Source organism: Symsagittifera roscoffensis, chromosome 4 (assembly GCF_963678635.1).
Source record: "Symsagittifera roscoffensis chromosome 4, txSymRosc1.1, whole genome shotgun sequence".
NCBI classification, from domain to species: Eukaryota; Metazoa; Xenacoelomorpha; order Acoela; family Convolutidae; genus Symsagittifera; species Symsagittifera roscoffensis.
This window is the reverse complement of record NC_087065.1, coordinates 34,616,821-34,637,842: the sequence shown is the minus strand read 5'-3', so window position 1 is coordinate 34,637,842 and position 21,022 is coordinate 34,616,821. Positions and strand designations below refer to the sequence as shown.

Sequence of the window (21,022 nt, the reverse complement as noted above, 5' to 3'; positions counted from 1 at the left end):
GGTTAATATTAAATACTTTACATTGGTAAAATATCTAATTTATCCAATCATAAAATGTAGTTTAGATCAGGTTCCAATTCCTCTACAAATGCTTGATTAAGTTTTTTTAGATCTATAAAAGAATTTCTTTTGTTTCTGAAATCAATCCCGAATTTAAAATAACACACCCAGATTGAATCAGGAGGAGAAAATAGTTAATTCAGCATTAAGTCGCTGGAGCGTGTCAATTAAGTCATTAAGTCATTAAGTTAACTATTGGAGCGAACAAAAAATACTTTCCAAAAAATAATAATTTAGGTTGGCAGTTTATGTGCGTGAACTTCTCGTCGTGTTTATATATAATATTAAAACTGTGCGGCTCGCAACAGAAAAAAACCCTGAAGCTACCAGCTGTTCTATAAATTTATTTAAAAAAAACTACTGATTGTTCCGACGATTTTAAAAATGTAGAGAAGTTTTGTATTCGGGTATGTTTTTTTTTTGTTCCGACCATTTGAAAAATGGGTAGGAGCTTTGTATTCGATTGTTTAAATTTTTTTTGTTTGCCACGCAAAATCAGCTACCACAAATAATCATCAGAGAGAATTCAGTGATCTATCTTATTGAAGCCCTTACAGTTGTGATTTCAGCGACATTTAAAAATTATTAAAAAAACTTTTCCAGTGTCGAGAAAAACCTATTGAAGTTTTTGTCTCAGTTCAAGCGAATAAAGCAAGCGAGTAAGCTTATAATAGCTAGCTTTAACGGCCTGAAAGATTACATTGGCTCAAATTAAAATGTAATGTTAGTTTTTTACAGTATTTTAGCCTTTTTGTAATTAAAAGTTTCAAAAAAAAACAAAAAAAAAACTGAAAAAAAAAATTCAATTTAATGTGTAGTTTTTTTGAAAATTTTAATTATAAAAAGCCTAAAATACTGGAAAAAACTAACGTTAAGTTTTAATTTGAGCCAATGTAAGCTTTTAAGCCATTAAACTAAGTTATTATGAGCGTACTCACTTGCTTTATTCGCTCGAACTGAGATTTTTTTTTGATTTTTTTTTTCGTTTTTTTATCCATTTTTCTTCGAAACTTATATTTCAATTTGTTAATTTCACTATGACTGTCGAATATGCCTAATCTCTAGTTTTTGTCCCCAATTTTTGTCACAATGCCGAAAAAACGACTTTACACTAATTTGAAAAAAAAACTTTTTGGATATAACTTTTTTAAGTCTATGGTCAGAACATTCAGTGCTATTTGCAAAGTAACAAGCTATCCTTGTTTTTTTCTTCTTTTTTCCATGAAAAAAAAACAGATACCACCAATTATCAATGGAATGGGTCGAGTGGTAAAACAAATTGAAGCCCTTCCAGGCGTAATTCGAACGACATTGAAAAGTTAAAAAAAAAATTCTCAGTATTGAGAAAAGCTGGTTATTGATTTTTGGTTTTTATTTCACTTTTGAGCAAATAAAGCGAGCGAGTAGGCTTAAGACTGCCCTATTATTCTTAGCTTAAGCCCTGAAAACTTAATTTTAAACAGTAAAAATCAGTTTTTAGAGTTTTTTAGCGCCATTATGGGAACAAAAACTTCAAAAAATTGATACTCTGCCAAAAAAAAACAAGATAAGACCAATAATTAGTGACCAGCAAAGGTAACTGATAAGACCAATAATTTGACCGCAAATCTTATGGGTTGATATTGAAACTCGGGATAGTTCTATACGCTAAATAATTTGAATTTATTCTTTCATCAAAATAGATAGATGTTCTTAAGAGCGCGAATAACTTATTCAAAAACATAGCAAAACTGTCCTTTTTTGTTAAAAACGGTTTAGATCTTCTTTGTGGTATAAAACTAATTGTTCAATCATAGAAGTTGGTTTGAATACGAAACAAATAAACCGAATAAAACTTCAGTTGCTTCCTTCCAAAAGTCGGAAAGAGCAATTATTTTCCACGTTAAACAAAAATTGATATATCCTTCTTGTGTAATGTTTGCAAAGAACCAGACTGAGCAAAACCTGAAAATTTGAGTTTTAGCCTAAGATAATAGCTTTATTTTTTGATGACATTTTAATTTTTCAAATCATATTTTAAAAAAATCAAAAAAATATTATCTTTTAATTTTTTGGTTGAACCAAAAGGTGAAGCAAACATAAACCCTAATAAAAGTTTCATCAATTTAATTTAAATTCAAGGTTTTGATAAGTTCCTTGTCAAACAAATGGCTATCTCTTCAATTGCGCAAGGAGCTGTACACTTCTTTATCCCTGAAGACAAAATCAGCGGTTTTTTGGGAAATAATTTAGCGATAACTTATTAAAAGTTCTCTGTACTTGAAATTTTTCAGTATGATAGCTTGAAATTTTCATCGGAAAAGCGTTTTATATGCTTAATTTTTTTAAAAGCCACTAGTTTGAGTTAAAAGTATGATGATTGTGGACAAAGAAAAAGTTTTGTGCTTCTCTCCTCAGTTTTTTTTAGTGAAATAATGAAAATTCAATCAATTCTTATCGTTCAAAGTTTTTTCATTTATGTGGAAACTAAGTATCATTTGTTTAACTTCAACAATTATGTATGTTCTGGAAAATTTTAACGGCAAAGTCAAGCTTAAACAAAGGCGATTAACCTTCCTCCAATATCGATTTTGCTCCAGCTACTAAACTGTCATGCCGATGGTGCTACAATCTTCCAGTCCCAGTGACCGCTATTTAGTTCGTATTTAGTCCGACTACGATTCAGTTAAGAGAGAGCGTCTGTCTCTGGGACGCGAATATCGAACAAAGCCGCTGACTGCTTGTCTCAAACACCACGAGCCATAAGATCCGCAAGTAGCACTGGGGCACTACTTTCACTATCTGCTTTTGGATAATGGCTTCCCGTTTCACGTTTTTTCAAAGCCTCCAAGCCAGATCTCCTATTGCATCCCGAAATTCACCAGGAGCCATAAGATCCGCAAGCAGCGCTGGGGGACCATTTTCACTATCTGCGTTTTTGATAATTGTTTCCCGCTTCACGCCTTTTCAAAGCCTCGAAGCCAGATCTCCTATTGCATCCCGAATTTCGTTATGGTGCAATGTCACCCACCCACTTTCTTTGCAATCTTTGCCAGAGAGAGTGTTGCATGACAAACTCTTATTGACAAGTCACATTTAGAGTATGCTACATATAGTGTTTTTTTAACCTCATTTTCAAAGCACCTCTGACTTTTACTTCACCACACTGGTAAAACTATCAGCACTTCTCCCAGTCTGTTTCTATCCATTTCATTCTGTTGCTCTTCATGGTTTCTCCTTGCTGATCTCGTGTTGATTTAAGCCTTCCTGGCTTAAAATGGAAATAATCAGACAAGATGTCATTTTTCCCGAAGTGGAAAAAACTAAGTTGGAAATTTTAATTGGGTTCTGTACTCCCAAAACTCCTAGTTTTGCTAGCAGAGAAAACAGAGCGCGGACCGTGTGTGCAACACTAGAGACTCCAAGGATATTGGGCACAAATATTTTGTCCAATATCTTTTCTCCTCAATTTAATATGATTCTGAGCACGTATGTATCACTAATTTAACGAACTATATTTAGCTGCAGATGAGAAAAAGAAAATAAGTTCTCAGTTAAACCAATTGGTTACTGACTATATATGTTACAATTTTACTTGCAACTGTATCCATTCTACGTTTCGAGTCAAAACACTTATACATGAATTTTGTTATAAAAAATAAGTTGTCATGGTTTCTGTGATTCGCAGATAACCATTTGAATGCTACTTTTGCTTTCTTAGGATAATCCAAATGTCTAATCACCCTAAATTTGAGACTGAAATTTTTTTTTCGACTCAATGTTCTTCTATTGCGTCCAGAAATTTCACTTGGTACCAATATTGCAACCGAAATTGGTCAGTTTGTGTCCAAATTGGCCTGAAGCTAGAGATCAAGTGATACCTAGTCATCTCACACGTTCTTTGCGACACCAGGTACACCAATACACGATTTTACGCTTTCTAAGTGAACGACTTATCACAAAGCTAAGAGGTAAAAATAAATATCTATTTTCCCTACTTTTGATGCTCATTTGATCATTTCCTTTTTAGAGGCACAAATAATGGCAGATCCATTTTTTAGGCTCTTAGATGCAAAAAGTAGGGCCTAATTTGATTAGTGTATGGAAAACTACGCTTCAATTGCGGAAAAGAGCAACGATTTCTCAATCCCCCCAAAAAATTCTAAGGTGGTGGCTAAAAAATTTTTCTTGCTGCTCGTAAAGCGATTTTTCAAAAAAAAATTAAAAACAGATGAGTCAGTTTTTTTAAAAAGCACGAAACTAATTTGCTGTTTGTGTCATTTCAAAAATGTGCTTTTTGTAAACGTTTTTTTTTAAGTTGAAAACATTTTGGAAGATTTTGCACAAAAAATTGCGTATTTAGCGCCCCTTAAGTATTGTTTTTATTGTCCCCTGAGACGCGTAGAGAAACTCTCAGTTGAATGATAAAAGTACAAGATATAAAACAAGGCTAGCCGGTTTTCGGGCAAGTAGCACAAAATATTGAAAAATGAGTAAAAAAACAAAAGAATAAAAAAAACTTTCTTTCATTTTTTTTTGCAGATGTTTTTTGTGTATTTGAAGTTTTTGATTACCAAAAAGGCATTACAAATCTCCAAAGATTAATTTTACTAGAGTAAAATTTTAATTAGGCTTGATTAAGCCTTGGTAAACGGCCTAATTTAAGCATGAATAAGCCTGCTCGCTGGCTTTCTTCGCTCGACCTAAGACCAAAACTCAAAAATTTCAAACCCGTTTTTCTCGGCAGTCGTTTGAATCACAACTGAAAGGGCTTTAACCCGATATACCACTAAACCCAGTCCTATGAGTACCTGATGAGTACCCTATTCGTAGTACCAGATTTTGCGTGGAAAACGAAAAGAAAAAAACTAAAACATAGCCGAATACAAGTTTCTCCCCATTTTCAATGATCGGAACATTTAGTTTCCAACTATATGTTAACAAATACACTTAAGACCACGTCAAAGGGGTCTAGAAGTTCAAAAAATTATTTAAAAAATTATATGAAATGTTGGTAGAACTTTTTTTTGCATCGAATCCAAGCTTAATTTAGATAAAATTGGAAAGATATGCCGATATGCTTCGCCATAAATTAAAATATTTAATTAGATTTTATTTGGCTTGAGTGTATCTCAATTCATATTCGCTAGCTTCGCTTTGGTCTTCATCTTTTTCCACATTCTGATTAAGTGCGTTCAACTCTTCCGACCTTGTCTGACTCGGCGAGTTATTCAAACAATTAGCGTACAAAGACGCGTAAAATTGCACTAAATTCGAGTAGGCTGCAGCATGATTCTGAATTGGTCTGATTCGTGACTGAAGGAATAAATTTGCGCCTCCTGTGGTTGGTGACATGTCAGATTGTGATGCCACGAAGGGAAGTCGTGGCACTGCAGGGTTCGAAATTGCAAGTTGGGGTCTCAGGAGATTGTCTAATTTGAATTGAGGGGAGTTGAAGTTGGGTACTTGTGGTACGAATGGAAATGGTTGAATTAAGGGCAGACTATGTGCTGGAATCAGAGGTGGTGGCAATGAACTCATGATTCTGCTGCTGCCTAAAATAACAAAAAAGTATTTTCTTCAAATTTACCGATCGGCTTCATGTCCGCTCGAAGTGCGCAAATAACTACGCTGTAATATCTTTTTAAAGAAAAAAGAGTGTTTCCTCATTTCTTGACACCCATTGAAAACTTCAGCAGCCAAAGTAGCTCTTTTTCCTCACCACCATACCCCCCCCCCCACCTCACACGAGCTACAATATATTAGTGTAACAAGTGGCTTTACGAGGTTAAATATGAAGACCAAATATGTTTGTCGTGGCCTTATTAGTCTGCATGTAAATTTTCATAACAATCGTCATACAAATTTACATGTAAAATTTGCAAGTGGGGGGGGGGGGGAAGGAAAAAGAGCCGCCAAAGTGTAGCATCGATTGACATGTAATATAAGGATCACGCGACCAGATAGAATTAAACTAGACAATAGCAAAGTTACCGGAGATGCTCCTTTACCTGTGCTACTGCTGACAGTGCCATTCGGTGACTCCTCGTCATCTGAGATCAGCAATGGTTGCTGGAGTTGACTGTTGGAGTTGAGAGGGGTAGGACGGGGCGGATTTGTAGCACCCAGCTCGACTAGTCTCTGCATCTCGCTGTCTTGTCGTCTCCGAAGCGCAACTTGCCTCGCCATAACACTGCGCCGCTCTCTAAAACATGTGATTCGAAACATTTTCAATCCGGAACTGATAAATCGCTGAGGCTAATCAGCTGAAAAAACATTCGCGCATTTTAATAAAAACAGTTATTACCTTCTCTGGTAAAAAAAAAAAACTTTTTTTTTCATTTTTCAATGGAAGAACTCACAATAAAAGAAGACACTTCTCACAGACACACAGTTTGTAGGGACACCATAACTTGTGGTTCTTCAGTTTCTCGCAGCGGCCATGGTTGCGACATCTGCCACAGTGCTGTTCACGTTTCTGCACCCTGTCCAAGTGCTTCGGAGGAGAAGAGGAATCACCGGGAGGCTCCTCCGAACTACCACCTGCAGCCTTGCTAATTACACGATGGGACATTCAATTTACTGTTTTTAAATAGCTACAACCTAAACTATGATTTTGAACAACTGTCAGTTGAATATTACACTAGATACCAAGTTCACTAAAGGAAATTAGCTCGAGTAAGTTATGACGCAAAACTCAAGTTTTTGTTTCGAATTGTCCGATAAATTTGGACTGACAATGAGTGCAACTCTTATCGAAATAAAGTGCAACCCCAATGCTGTGTTAACTATCCGCATTTTAAATTAACTTTCGTGTTCATAGCCCACTTTTTGAAACTTGAGCCCAGACAGGAGAATGACGTGAGATACTTTGAATTCATATCTCTTTAAAGGAATCTACTTTTTGCTTATCTAGATTCCAATTAGGTTAAACACATCTCCTTGGCGCTTTGAGTCCCTTAGTCAGACGTGTAACCTTATTTACCTCTTGTTTCAGATTAATCAAATATTATGAAATTAAATCACATCAAGAGTTGAAATGATAGTTCAGATTTATCTTCCGATGATTATTACTCATGAAAATAATAAAAACAGTGACTACGTGTACGTTTGTTTTGGCCATTCAATATAATATCACATATCAGCTGGAAATTTACCAAATCCAACGAACTGTCCAAAATCGACCCAGTTAAAATAGCTGGGAAGTGCAGTTCGATTTTTGTTCAGCGGGAAAACGTCAGATGCAATTTTAATGATACATTCACCGACCAATCAGTTAACTTTCGATGGAATCGAAATAATAATTTTCGGTGATATATAGCTTTTTCAGCACACCGTTTTTCTACGGGTTGACATATTCGGCCAGTATCCCAGACATTTGAGAGTCCTGTAATCATTTACAAACCTTTTACAAAAAAAACTATTAAAATTATTAAAGGTCTTTCATTTTTTTGATATCAAATGATTTCGAATGATTACCCGATTCTGGGGATCACCCAATTTTTTTTAGGGATCACGGAAAATCAATGACACGATTTTCAGAAAAATATTAAGTTTGAATTTGGATTTTGGATTTTAACAAACAATAGAAATAGAACTTGTTAAAAGAATTGAGCAAACCGAAAAAAAAAGAATCATTTTTAAAAACTTGATCAAAATTTTGAACTGAAGTCTTTGAAAAAGCCTGAAACTCTCGGGTATATCAAAAATACCAAAATTCAACTTCATTACACAGAAGAGAATCAGAGCTTCGCATCACTTGTGCTACCACACAATTGCATGACAGACTAGCAGACAGAATTGATACGGAACCCGCTATGTCGAAATTTGTGAAAATGTCAAGAAAGTCTGGATCTAAAAAAATTGTCATACCAATATCTCAATTTGTCTTGAATAAAGCTCACTTGTCAATTGAGATAATTGAAAACTACATTCGCATCGAAACAAAACTTACGAAGCGGTAACTGCCAACAATTTTTGAGCGGGCATTCGTTGAGCCAAAATATTTTTTTTCGAAAACTCGAATAAAACGGGTATTTAAAACTCAGACATGCTCAAAATATGTCTGTTGATTGCCGATCGATCATATTCGAGAAAATATTTCAATGATTTTGTTCGACGAATTGGTGACAACAAAAATTTAGTTTCGAATTGATAAAGCTTGCTAATCGCCAGCATAATTTGTACTAATTTCGTGCATATTAATCCATGGAGAAGAAAATTCAAAAAGCTCAAAAAACAACACTCCGAAAATATCTTGTAACTCAATTACCGCCACCAATGAGGCTTTAGAAATAGCATACAGAAAGCTAGGAAAGTTGAATCTTCAAAAAGAGTCCGAAAATGAACAGACGGAAATAAAGGATTTTTTACGCCTCTTTATGCAATTTTTTACGCTCCGATCTAGACTGTTTATGGCAGTTTCACGCTGCGAATGAAAAAAACTACTGAAAGTTTTACTGGTGACACTCACTCGTGTTATGCAGCATAAAAATTACATTTAATTGATTTAAAAAAACTGAGTTTTTTTATTAATAAGTGTGGTCATTGTACTTTTTAACCCCTGCCAAAAACCAGAAAAATTCTAAATTGCCAAAAAAACTGGTCCAGGCCGGCTTCGAACTACAAACCGTCTCCCCAATAGTCTTGAGATAGGGACCAGTTTTAAGTTTATGTAAATGCCATCAATTGTTTTCTTTCTGTCTAGAGACCTGCTCCTTCGACCTTGTGATCTCGAACGTCTGTTCTGATCTGAAATAAAACAGTGCAGTAAGATTTCGATTTGATGCCTAACAGTTGAACTAAAAATACAACTTATTTACAATCTTTTGATATTCCAAACATACAACTTCAACATGGCGCAGCCAGCAGAGAAAAAAGGAGGGGGGAAAAATCCATTAAACATTGTAGCATTTTGGGAAGTACGCACACCGGAACCTCCAGTCTATTGGGAAAAGTGGATAATTAAGTTTCACTGGGGGATGATAGCAAAGTACGATATTGATCCCGATGATTTCTATTTTGCGAGTACTCTAAATGTGGCGGCTATCGGGGCGTTGCCTGAAGAAGTAACTGGGAAAAACCGTCTCGATTCAGAAAAGAAGTTAAAGTCTAATCTATATCTATGTATCGGAGACGAGGCGCAACGGATATTCAAAGCACGGAAACCGACGGTTAACATCAAAACTGAACGGTACCCACGGGTTCTAGATGAGATGCAAAACGTGTTCCAAAGAGAGAGGAATGTAACACATGAACGGGGTCTTTTCTACGGAAGAAAACAGCGTGAGAATGAAACGTTTGAAAAATTCCATGCGGAACTAAGCGCCCTAGCAAGTAGATGTGATTTTGCAAATGCGGCCGAAAATGTTCGTGACATTTTCATTATGAATATGCGGGAGTCGGATTGCCAACGAGAATTATCACGATCAACTAAATTACCTGAAGAAGTCTACAGGATCGCATTGTCATACGAACGCGGGGAGCGCGCATACAAATCATATACGGGGAGACCAGCTTCAACAGCTCCGGCTATTTCAATAAAACAAGAACCGGTGAGTAACATAAGGAGGGGACAAGGATTTTTTCGAAGTCGCGGACGTGGGGGACGTGGAGGATACACCCAAGGACCAAGTAGTAGTGGAGGAAGCGGAAATAATCGTAGGTGTTACAATTGCGACGCACCAAATTTTACCCTGGATCATATTGCGAGCTGTCCTGCAAGAGGAGCAACATGTAACTCATGCCGAAAATTGGGTCACTTTGAACGAACATGTCGAGGAGTTAGAAGAGGTACTAACCATTGGAGGGGACGAGGACGAGTCGGACTGGTTAGGGAGGAAAATGAGCATCACCAAAGTACACAAAACGTAACTGACTTGAACGAAGATCCAGTGTCGTGGGTCAATCAGCAGGGGTGCGGGGAAAACGAATCCATGACGTCGGGATCGGACGATTACATGGTAATGTCAATCCACAGGAAGAGGAATGAATCCGAACTAAAGCTCCCTGGGGCCCGCGTGCAGGTTGAAGTAGCAGGGAAGAAAATGTGGTTGTGGATCGATAGTGGATCCCCAGTGACCATTTTTAGCATTAACGACCTAAAAGCAACGTTAGGTAAGGCGAATATTCAACTAAAACCTTCAAAAGACGAATTCCTGGATTATAACAACAAACGAATAAACATACTGGGGAAGGTAACAGTGATGATGTCATTAAACGGCTGGGCAGCACCAGCACAAGTGTCGGTTATATCCGGGAATCATCAGTCCATCCTGGGGCGGGATCTTATGGGCACCCTGGGCCTCGAGTTAGTCCAACGGAAGAAAGTGATGGGAATCACAGGGGAAGGAATCAGCCAAGAGGAGGAGAAATATGACGAATTGCAAACATACTTCTGTAAGTTGTACCCAAATTTGTTTACTAGGATAGGGCAAATCCGGAATGCAAAAGTAAGAGCTGAATTTTTTGACAATTTGAGGCCCATACAACAAAAAGGACGCAGGGTGCCGATTAGTCTACAAGATAAGGTGGATAAAGAAATTCATCGGCTAATAAATGAAGGGCATATCGTAAAATTACAAGAATGCTCAGATAAGTATTTCGTCTCTCCCATCGTAATTACAGTAAAAAACGATGGAAGTATAAAAATAGCACTGGAATCAAGAGAGTTAAACAAGCAGGTACATAAAAATAAGTACCAAATGCCAAATATTGACGAATTAATAGACGGAGTAAGCCAGATTATTGCGGAGAAAAAAGCGGGGAATGTATATTTTACAACGTTGGATTTCACATATGCGTACGGACAAGTCGCTTTAGAACAAAAAACGAGCGAACAATGCAATTTCTCACTTGTTGGTGGGAAATCCACAGGAACTTATCGTTTTAAAAACGGATTTTATGGGTTGACGTCAATGCCGGCGGAATTCCAAAAAGTAATTGACAATTTGCTTAAAGAGTTCCCTCAAGCTAACGCGTTCATTGATGACATCTTAATTTCTTTGAAAGGAACTAAGATCGAACACATCGCGTTGATCGAGAAGATATTGAAAAAGCTGGATATTTCTAATGTTGCTTTAAAGTTACAAAAATGCGAATTTGCGAAAACAGAGTGCGAATGGCTCGGATTTCGAATTGGGGAAAGTGGTATTACACCCTTAGTAAGAAAAACACAAGCAATTGAAGACCTGAAAACCCCTAAATCGCGAAAGCAGTTGAAATCACTGATGGGTTCACTACACAGTTTACCCAAGTTTTTACCCAAACTCGCAGAATTAAGTGCACCGCTAAGGCCCTTACTAAGTCAAAACAACGATTTTGCTTGGACTAACGTTTGCGAAAATGCATTCCAACATTTAAAATCGCTAGTGAAAAATATTGTCAAGTTACGACATTTCGACATTCACCGGGAGACTAGAATTATTTGTGACGCTAGTCACGATGGTTTGGGGGCCGTGTTAGAACAGTATGGGGCATCAGGGTGGCATCCCATTTCGTTTGCATCGCGTTATCTTAACCCGGCTGAGAAAAAATACTCCACGAACGAATTAGAATTACTTGCGGTAGTGTGGGCTACGGAACATTTTCGAAATTACATATATGGCCGTTATTTCACAGTTATTTCGGACTATAAGGCCCTGCTAACGTTATTAAATTCATCTCCGAAAGGAAATAAAACGTTTTTCAGCCGACTAACGCGTTGGTACGATCGGTTAGTGCCGTACAATTTTAAAGTTGAACACAGACAGGGGTCTAAAATGGGAATGGCAGATTATTTGTCCCGGTTTCTATCTGCAGCGGCACCCGAGACCAGTCGTTACGATGAAAGCTTTATAGTAGCGAAAATAAAAATGATAAATGAAGCTCTAAATCCTAAGGCTCAAATGAAGCCTAGGGGTCGAAATGTGAAATATCTACAGCCATTACCGGCGGTAGAGGGCGATCAGTCATGCCTTGACATAACGACACTTGTAGCATCCAATGAGAATACAAGAACAATTGAATATGCAAATACTCACAGTGAGATTAAACGCTCACTAGAGGGCGTGTTTGCATGCAACCGACGGTTGACCAATCAAATTCAAGAGATTTGCATACCGGCAGAAATATGCAAATATCAAAGAAGAAAATTCAGACATCGTTCTCGCTACGCAATTTCAAGTCGAAAAATACAAGATATGAATAACATGAATAGTAAAAACTCAATAAATTCACCTGAAAAACACGATCAAATTACCTCTGCTATTGTAAATACATCAACAAATTCTGGAGACGTTAACCTTAACCTTGTACTCAATCGTTTAAATCAACCCCCCAGTCTCAGTTCTGTCAGTTCGGACTCGGATATTGAGTTAATACCGCCCGAAATTATTGATAGAAAACAAGTAAATTCGAAGAAATCCAACACTATTATCTCATTCCCTCATCAGTTCCCAGGGTTATCCTACCCATTAGTACAGAGCGATAAATGGGTGTACTCCATAATACCGTCGGACAGTAAAGTTGTCAGAAAATTTGAACATCCGGAAATTTTGAGTCTAAAGTTAGTCGAGGCTAATCTGGAGAAGGACCCCATCATGAAGACCATACGTGACGCGATCAGAGACAGAAACCCAAGAGCCCGAGAAATCATCACTAAACTAGGACCATATTACGCCCAACACTATAATGACTTCGCAGTACGGGAAAACTGTTTGTGGATGGACGGCCGGTTGGCTATACCTAAGGACATGTCTTCAGCAGTCCTCAACCGCCTACACTTTCAGCACCATGGACGAGATAAGATGTTCGCGGCCGCAAAGGATGTTTGGATCCCTTTGATGCACCGAAATATTGCCGCAACGGCAAAGTACTGCAAAAGCTGCGTAGAAACAGGTAAAAATCTCAAACCGGATATCCCGAAACGTGATATTGGGGTAACTTATGTACCTAAAGAACCAAACGATTTGGTCCAATTAGATTTCTGGGGCCCAGTCAATTATGTAAGGGGTAGAAAGAAATATGTACTCGTAGCAGTAGATACTTTTTCGCACTGGCCGTCAGCATATATATGCTCAAGTAACAAATCTAAAAATGTCTTAAAGTTCCTAAGGAAGTACATAAATACTCATGGACACCCAAGGAAGTTGCATATGGATCAGGCAACGGGGTTTTTCTCGAATGACATTCAAAGTTTCTGTAACTATGAAGGCATTGAACTAATCAAATCTCCAGTTAAGGATCATCGCGCAACGGGAATGGTCGAAAGAACAATTGGATCGATAAAAAATTACGTGCTCACTTATCTCCAGGAAAATAAAAATTACAAATTTGGGAAAATGATATCTCGAGCACTCAGCGCTTTAAGTTTTGTGCCACATTCTAAGACTAAATTAACACCCTTTGAAGCATATCATGGAAGAGAAGCAAATACGGCGTTTCGAAATTTAACAAAAACACCATCATTGAAAAATCTAAATTGGAATAATGTTGTTAATCAGAAGCTATCTTGTTTAGACAAGGCAAGTAATCTCCCTGAGGTGGAGCTGACCCTGGATTGGGAAAAGAGAAGCGACCTAGTATACGCACCTGAGCAACGAAAAATCCCAAGGATTTTGGATGATGATGAGATAACTGACAGGGATCCCAAGGCCACTGAGATGGCAGATAAAGTTTCAAAGCAACCAGGAGGGCTAAAACGGCCCAAGGCTAGCTCAACAACAGTCTACCAAAAAACGGGGAAAACAGACCCCAAGGATCCAAGGAGGTATAAACGTTTACCATTGAAAATCGATAAATTAACTGATCATACTGTGAAAATGGAAAAAGGGGCGTTATTAAGACGAAGTGGTGTTTCTTTTAGAACAGCGGCTGAGGAAAGCCAAATCAAGGATTTGTACGACGCGTGCACCCCGGGTCCCAGCAAGTACCGCAAAAACACACCGGGTCCAAGTGAAACCGGAAAGAGCACCCCGGGTCCAAGTGAGCCCGCAAAAAGCATCCCGGGTCCAAGTGTACCCACGAAATTCAAACGAAGAGCGGAAAAGGAAGAATTCGCAATGGGACAGGCGAAAAAGGCAGCAAAACCGAGGATTGTAGAATATAGCGAGGACGAGAGTGAGGAGAATGACATGAGCGATTGGACAGTCGAGGAGGACGAGGCGGAAAAGACTGCGGCGAGTAAGGACGTAAATGAACCGTCGGATACAGTGGTCACGCGAACGCCAAAGACCGTCGAAGGAAGTCGGAAGAAAAACGCAGAGGGGACAAGAAAATCAACGCGGCAGCGACGTGGTGTTGATAAGATGGGGGGTGTCATGATCCATCGCATACAAAACAAGTAACATAACGCAGATCGAAAAGAAAAAACCTAAATGAGAGGTTTGGCAAGTTTGCCTGAAAACTCAAGTTAAACTGTTTGCCGAAAAACTCAAGTAAAACTGACAATGATCTGTAACATGAATTTGCAAGGATAAAAATACAAGTTGATAAATTTTATACAAGTTAAAATTTATTTGTGGTTGCCCGAATGAGATAGGGACCAGTTTTAAGTTTATGTAAATGCCATCAATTGTTTTCTTTCTGTCTAGAGACCTGCTCCTTTGACCTTGTGATCTCTAACGTCTGTTCTGATCTGAAATAAAACAGTGCAGTAAGATTTCGATTTGATGCCTAACAGTTGAACTAAAAATACAACTTTATTACAATCTTTTGATATTCCAAACATACAACTTCAACAGTCTCAAGCAACTCTGCTACCTCTACGCCAGCGTCGCTCGATGTTTTATCGAACTGAAAAGTCTTGTACCCGTAGCAACACACCTGTTTATCGCAAAGGTTAAAAAGTACAATAATCAAACTAACTTACGAGTTCTTTTACAAATGAAACGTAACTTTTATGCTGCATATCACTATTGAGTATCACCAGGAAACCTTCGAGGGGTATCTTTTCATTCGTAGCGCGGAGCTGCCATAGACAGTCTATATCGGAGCGTAAAAAATTGCATGAAGAGGCGTAAGATTCCTTGATTTCTTTTCGTTTTCCATTGATTTGGGACGGAATACGCGAAATATATCGATTCTTTTTGCATTAAGTTTGATAAAAAATAACACTTCCGGGTGCGGATGGCCACATGCGTAAAAATTCCAAAAAGTTTCCATGCGTATAAAACTTTCTATAACTTCCCTGAAAACATTAACGGTACCCATGCTGGTCAAACTGAACATTGTTGCTTATGATAAACTTATGTTGGTTTTTGCGGCACCAATTTTGGAGCAATTGGAAACAATCGAAATTATTAAAAAAGATAACTTGGTGCTGTACAAGTAAGACAGAATGCTCCGATCACACTGATTTCATAGGCTTCTTTCCATTTTCCTCAGCTTTCAGTTTCAATTTTGAAAACCCATCTACGTTCTCAGCAGGCAACTAATCTTGGCAAGTTGACCTAACTTACAAACTTTTATTTGAAACCTTACATTGTAACACATGGCGTTAAAAGGTTGGGAAAACTTAAAAGAGTCCAAAAATAAAACAAACGTGCAAAAATGAGAGGTATCAGGGTTGAATAATTTTTAAAACTGCGCAAGTAAAATAAAGTTAACATTGTAGTTGGGTTGTCAGCCTCTCATTTGTTACCTAATTTCAGACCTGTTTTTTTCTCGACAATTGTTTCTGATATACTGAAGCACGCGTAAAATTCGAATCCAAGGAATTCATAAAAAGTCAAATGTCTTAGCCCGATCCGCGTCATCAGCTGAATGGTGTTTTCAAATTATGTAGGTCAAAATTCAGATCTATGTCGATTCTATAGACAAACAAAACTATCACTTTCCGAGCTGTCTCAAAACAGTGTAGAACCATGTTAATCTAATCATTTTGAATTAAGCATTCGTAGTTTTTGCAATCATAAAATGTAACAGCACAATTTAAATTTGAACACCAAGTAAAAGTCACCTAATGAGAGATTTAAAAAACATCGGAAGAACATCAATTACATCAGCAGCACATTTCATTCACTGAAACCTCCTCTAGAGTTGATCTCGATCCAGGGTTCGGAAACTGGCACTCCGTATCGAATCACTTGACGACGATTCCGATTGCCTCCCTGGACAGCACCCACTTCCTCATTTAAATCTTTAACTCAAAAGACTTATTATCCAAAAATTGTCGCATTCATCCTAGGGACAACATCTTTTCACTCAAAGCCTCCCACGACACCAACTCTTGACCCAAACTCGGAGAGCTGTCCAACCAAACTGCCTCAATCTCGGAGGACTCTCCCTATTAGCAACAATTGTCACGTTTGAAGGAGACTACTTGTTACTACTGCCTTAGTTACCTAAAGCACAAGAAGCCTTCAGTTTATCGAAGAGAGCAATCTTCGAATGTCCACGTCCTGACTCCCTGACTACTTGATAAATCGCAACCGATACCCCCTTAAGTACGGCCTAACCAGTCTGATACGTGGGTGTTGTCTTAACCCCACGCCAAGGTGCCCTGACCCACTTATGGTCTCCCTCAGAAAAATCCCGCGATAATCTACCTACAAGCCCCAATGCACCAAATTAAAGCTTTTGCTCCAGAAGTCTCAAACAGCAACGCTTGACTCTTTCACTTGTGACAGTCAACGTTCTCGTCTGCCCTGGGAATCAAAATCTGCTTCTCCAGATTCATATCCTACAAACGCTTTCATCACACGTCCCGCATAACAATGTACAGCCCAACCCAACTTTTCCGCCCGACCATCGAACTCATGCTATATTTTCCGTAATGTCAACAAGAATGTACAATTAAACAACTCCGCTACATCCTGTGACTGTGGGTACTTGACTGCTCCAAACTGCACAGATACACCCAATGCCCGATAAATACTTTAGGTCAAACTGCTCCGCAATGCCGGGCCTTATACATACGAACCACCTCGGGTGTTCCCCACTGTAACGCAGTTTGAAGAAAAACTTAACCTACAGCACCCGTTTTATGGCCTTCCACTGGAAACGGAACAAACCTATCGAGTCAGACAACAGATCTACACAACTACGCCTACATAGCGACAATCGTCAATAGAAAGATAATCAATTTGAAGTACCTGTCCATTTCATTCTGTTGCTCCTTATGTTTTCTCCTTGCTGATCTCGTGTTGATTAAAGTCTTCCTGGCATAAAATGGAGAAAACTAAGTTGGAAATTTTAACTGGATTCCGTACTCCCAAACCTGTTAGTTTTGCTAGAAGAGAAAACAGAACGCGAGCCGTGTGTGCAACACTAGAGACTCCAAGGAGGTTGGGCACAAATATTTCGTCCAACATCTTTCCTCCTCAATTTAATATGATCCTGATCACGTATCACTAATTTAACGAACAATATTTAGCATCAGATAAAAAAAAATAAGTTCTCAGTTAGTTTTTACTGACTATATATATATATTACAAAATATTCATTCTTCGTTTCGAGTCAAAGCACTTACACATGAATTTTGTTATAAAAAATAAACTGTCAAAATCATGGTTTCTGTGATTCGCAAATAACCTTTCGAATGCTACATTTGCTGTCTAAGGATAACCCATTTGTCTAATCACCCTAAATTTGAGACTAAAAAACTTTTTTTGACCCAAGGTCTTTCTATTTAGTCCAGAATTTTCAATTGGTACCAATATTGCAGCCGAAATTGGTCAGGTTGTCGTAGACATGAAGCTAGAGATCAAGTGATAGCTAGTCAACTCACACGTTCTTTGCCACACCAGATACACCAATGCAGGATCATAAGCTTTCTAAGAGAACGCCTTATCACAAAGCTAAGAGGTAAAAATATATCTATTTTCCCTACTTTTGATGCTCACTTGATCATTTCTTTTTTAGTGACACAAACAATGGCAGATCCATTTTTTAGACTCTTAGATGCAGAAAGTAGGGCCTACTTTGATTCGTGTATGGACAACTACGCTTCTATTGCGGAAAAGAGCGACGATTTCTCAATCCCCCAAAAAAATTCTAAGGTGGTGGCTAAAAAATCTTTCTTGCCGCTCGTATGGCAATTTTTCAGAAAAAAAATCAAAAACTGAGATGAGTTAGTTTTTTTAAAAGCACGAAACTAATGTACGGTTTGTGTTACTTCAAAAATGTGCTGTGTTCAAACGTTTTTTAGAGATGAAAACATTTTGGAAAATTTCGCACAAAAAATTGCGTATTTGGCGCCCCTTAAGTATTGTTTTTTATTGTCACCTAAGACGCGTAGAGAAATTCTCAGTTGAATGCTAAAAGTACAAGATGTAAAACAAAGCTAGCCGGTTTCGGAGCTACTTGAGATTCGGTTCGGAGAATACACTCCCTGAAACACCATTTAGAAAGCAAATTCAACCCTTCTCCCAAAACATCTAGCTGCGCCACATTTATATGACTGTGGTCACCCTTCTTGCGCTACCAAGCAGCATCTTCTACAACCTTCCAATTGGCTTTCAACAAAATCCCCTTTCTAGTGTCACTGGAATTGCGTCACATCACTACGCTCCTCAGTCGCTTTTTGACAGACCAGGAACTTTTACCCGGGTCACTAGTCACAACCATCTTGTACACTTTATCAGCCAAACCACGCAACTGAATAGAAACAAGCTCAACCCATGAACTTGTAGCCAATCTTTTTAACCTGTTACCAAGTACGCACAGCCATCCTCCAACAGGATTTTGACTACAAAGACTGCCCATCCAACTGAAGAGCTTTCGTTTAGTTAAGGCCTCTGGAACGACGGATATTGCACTTTTTCGTCTCCACTTCGCTTCATTTACTTAACATGATAAAAATCAACGCCCTAAGGTGCCGCGTTTTCTAGACAGACTCTATAGCGGTACAAAGCTAAACTCAGCAACTCTACGTTATTAAATTATCTGATGTATCAACCCAGATAACGTCTTTGTAACTGATCCTTGACCCATCGGGAAGTTCCTATAAGACAATCACAGCCCATTAAACTGATTCTAAGGGCTCGCGCGCAGCCGATAATCCGAAACCTATTCAAGAACGTATATTGTTCCTTTCTAATGCCACGTCTCATAACTCTGTAGTTGTTTTTCTAAATATATCTGCAAATGTTATTTCCTAAAATCCACCAAATACCCGATGTCCGATTCTTTTCTCCACGCACGTCAGCTTTCAGCCGAAGCCGGTGACTTGGTGGAAACAACGCTTTCCAAAAAATTATTCAATTGAGGGTTGTCTAACACCGGTCGAGCGTGAGTTTTTGTCTTGTTGTGCTGTAAAACAGTATTCCATGGCAGAACACCTCGAAGATGTCCATGTATATCTGTAGAAAAAGGCATCAAACAAAATTTTGCAATCACCGATTCCAACTCTTTTTCTTATAACTAACGGTCTGACTCACTTATTTAGTCTTTATAAGCAGATAACCTTGACCCAACCCGAACTGCAGGATTTGTCTTCCATTTTCAAAACATAACCCACGTTTTTACCTGATCACACAACTTAACTGTAAAATCCTCTTTTTCAATGCATACGTCGCCGTTTGATAACATTTTCATTTTTCCTACAGTTGAATGCTCACGGTCACACTGCGTAGAAAGGTTCCTAACTTGTTTTGCAAGGAAGAAAGTCCAACCGATAATTCTTCCTTATCCTGCGTACCACCAAACTTAGTAGAACAAAATGTGTCCAACCCTACGTGCAATAAAGAGCCATACTCTGGTAAAGAGGGGGAAATCACTGCTGCGCCAGCGCTCCAGCACTAAATATCCCCAGGTTCGTAGCTTGTGGCGCGTCAGCCAGCACCTTGCTGCTATGCGGCACTCAGTACCACATCTGTAGCAATTCAATTTACACCTGCTCATTGTATCAGGCGTGATCGTGAAAAAAGACCCGTCTCCTTGTAAGAAAACAAACCCAGTTATGCACATCCTTTGATTGCTCGTTGTTTGGTGCCTGACGTGACTTTGCGTTCCAAACGAACGGGTCCGCGCTTCCACCATTGTACATAAGGTGTGAAGTTGAATTTTCTCTCGGCACCTTTTTAGACAAATTTCACAAATCTGACGGAGAAATAGGCCTAGTAGTAAAAGCCGAGTACAGCTGCCTGCCCGCTTCCTAGGGTAAAGCACGTGAAAGGGGACCCCTTATAAACGGTTCAACAGTATCCATGTTCGCAGTTTTATACCAATCAGAGCATATCTTTTATACCAATCATTATGAGCACCACCAGCGTTCGCCTAATTACCATTTCCGCCTGTAGAACATTTCATAGGCTTCGGATGGCCTCATCAAAAGCGCCTTCCGCAGTGCACCTTTCAACTTATTGTAGTCTCCTTTCGCCTCTTCAACCAACTCTGCAATCATTGCCGTCGATTGCACTACTTTCTAGAAACAACGGCAGGATGTCGTGTAGATTCGCACACTTCTGCAGTTTGCTGATGACTTCAAACTTCCTCAGCCACTCACTGAACTCTTTTGACTCTGATGTTGAACCAGTATAAGGGCAAATAACATTATCTAATTCAATGTCCTGCTGTGATATTTTGTAGATATAATCAATTGAATGAAGTATTCGTAGTTTTTACTATCGTAAAAACTAACAGCACAATCAATACTTGGGCATAAAGCGAAAGTCAGCTTATGAAAAGTTAAAGTACATGTAAAGAAAATCAGTTCCATCGGAGTTACATTTCATCCACTGACAATAATGAATTTAATTTCGAAAAGTTCGATGTTTTTAGTAGCAACCAGCCCGGAGGTTAAATACTTCGGTCGGCAAGAGAACATACAACCGCCGCCCAATTAGCTATGACCTATTTTTACTTGTTTTAAGTAAAGCATCGTGACGGTTAATTAATTACTTCAGGAAGTCTTCTTCACTCCGGTTGATTGCAGGTGGGTAGTAGATTTGCAAGACTTCACCTGGCACAATTGCAGCGCACGTGCGACTTTAACTCACAGTAATAAGACTGCTGAGCACCACTACAACAGAAGCTCCACGATCCCAATCGAGAGCCAATTCTT

At 38.6% G+C, this 21,022-nt stretch overlaps 1 protein-coding gene across 1 annotated transcript; it reads right to left on the bottom strand.

Moving 5' to 3' along the window:
- Positions 1–5,151: 5,151 nt before the first annotated feature.
- LOC134844856 (doublesex- and mab-3-related transcription factor C2-like) lies at positions 5,152–6,613 on the bottom strand. Its single transcript, XM_063861672.1, has 3 exons — positions 6,402–6,613; positions 6,051–6,244; positions 5,152–5,594 (listed from the first exon to the last, which is right to left on the bottom strand). The coding sequence occupies exons 1-3, from the start codon at positions 6,611–6,613 to the stop codon at positions 5,152–5,154; spliced, it is 849 nt and encodes a 282-aa protein (XP_063717742.1).
- Positions 6,614–21,022: the final 14,409 nt, after the last annotated feature.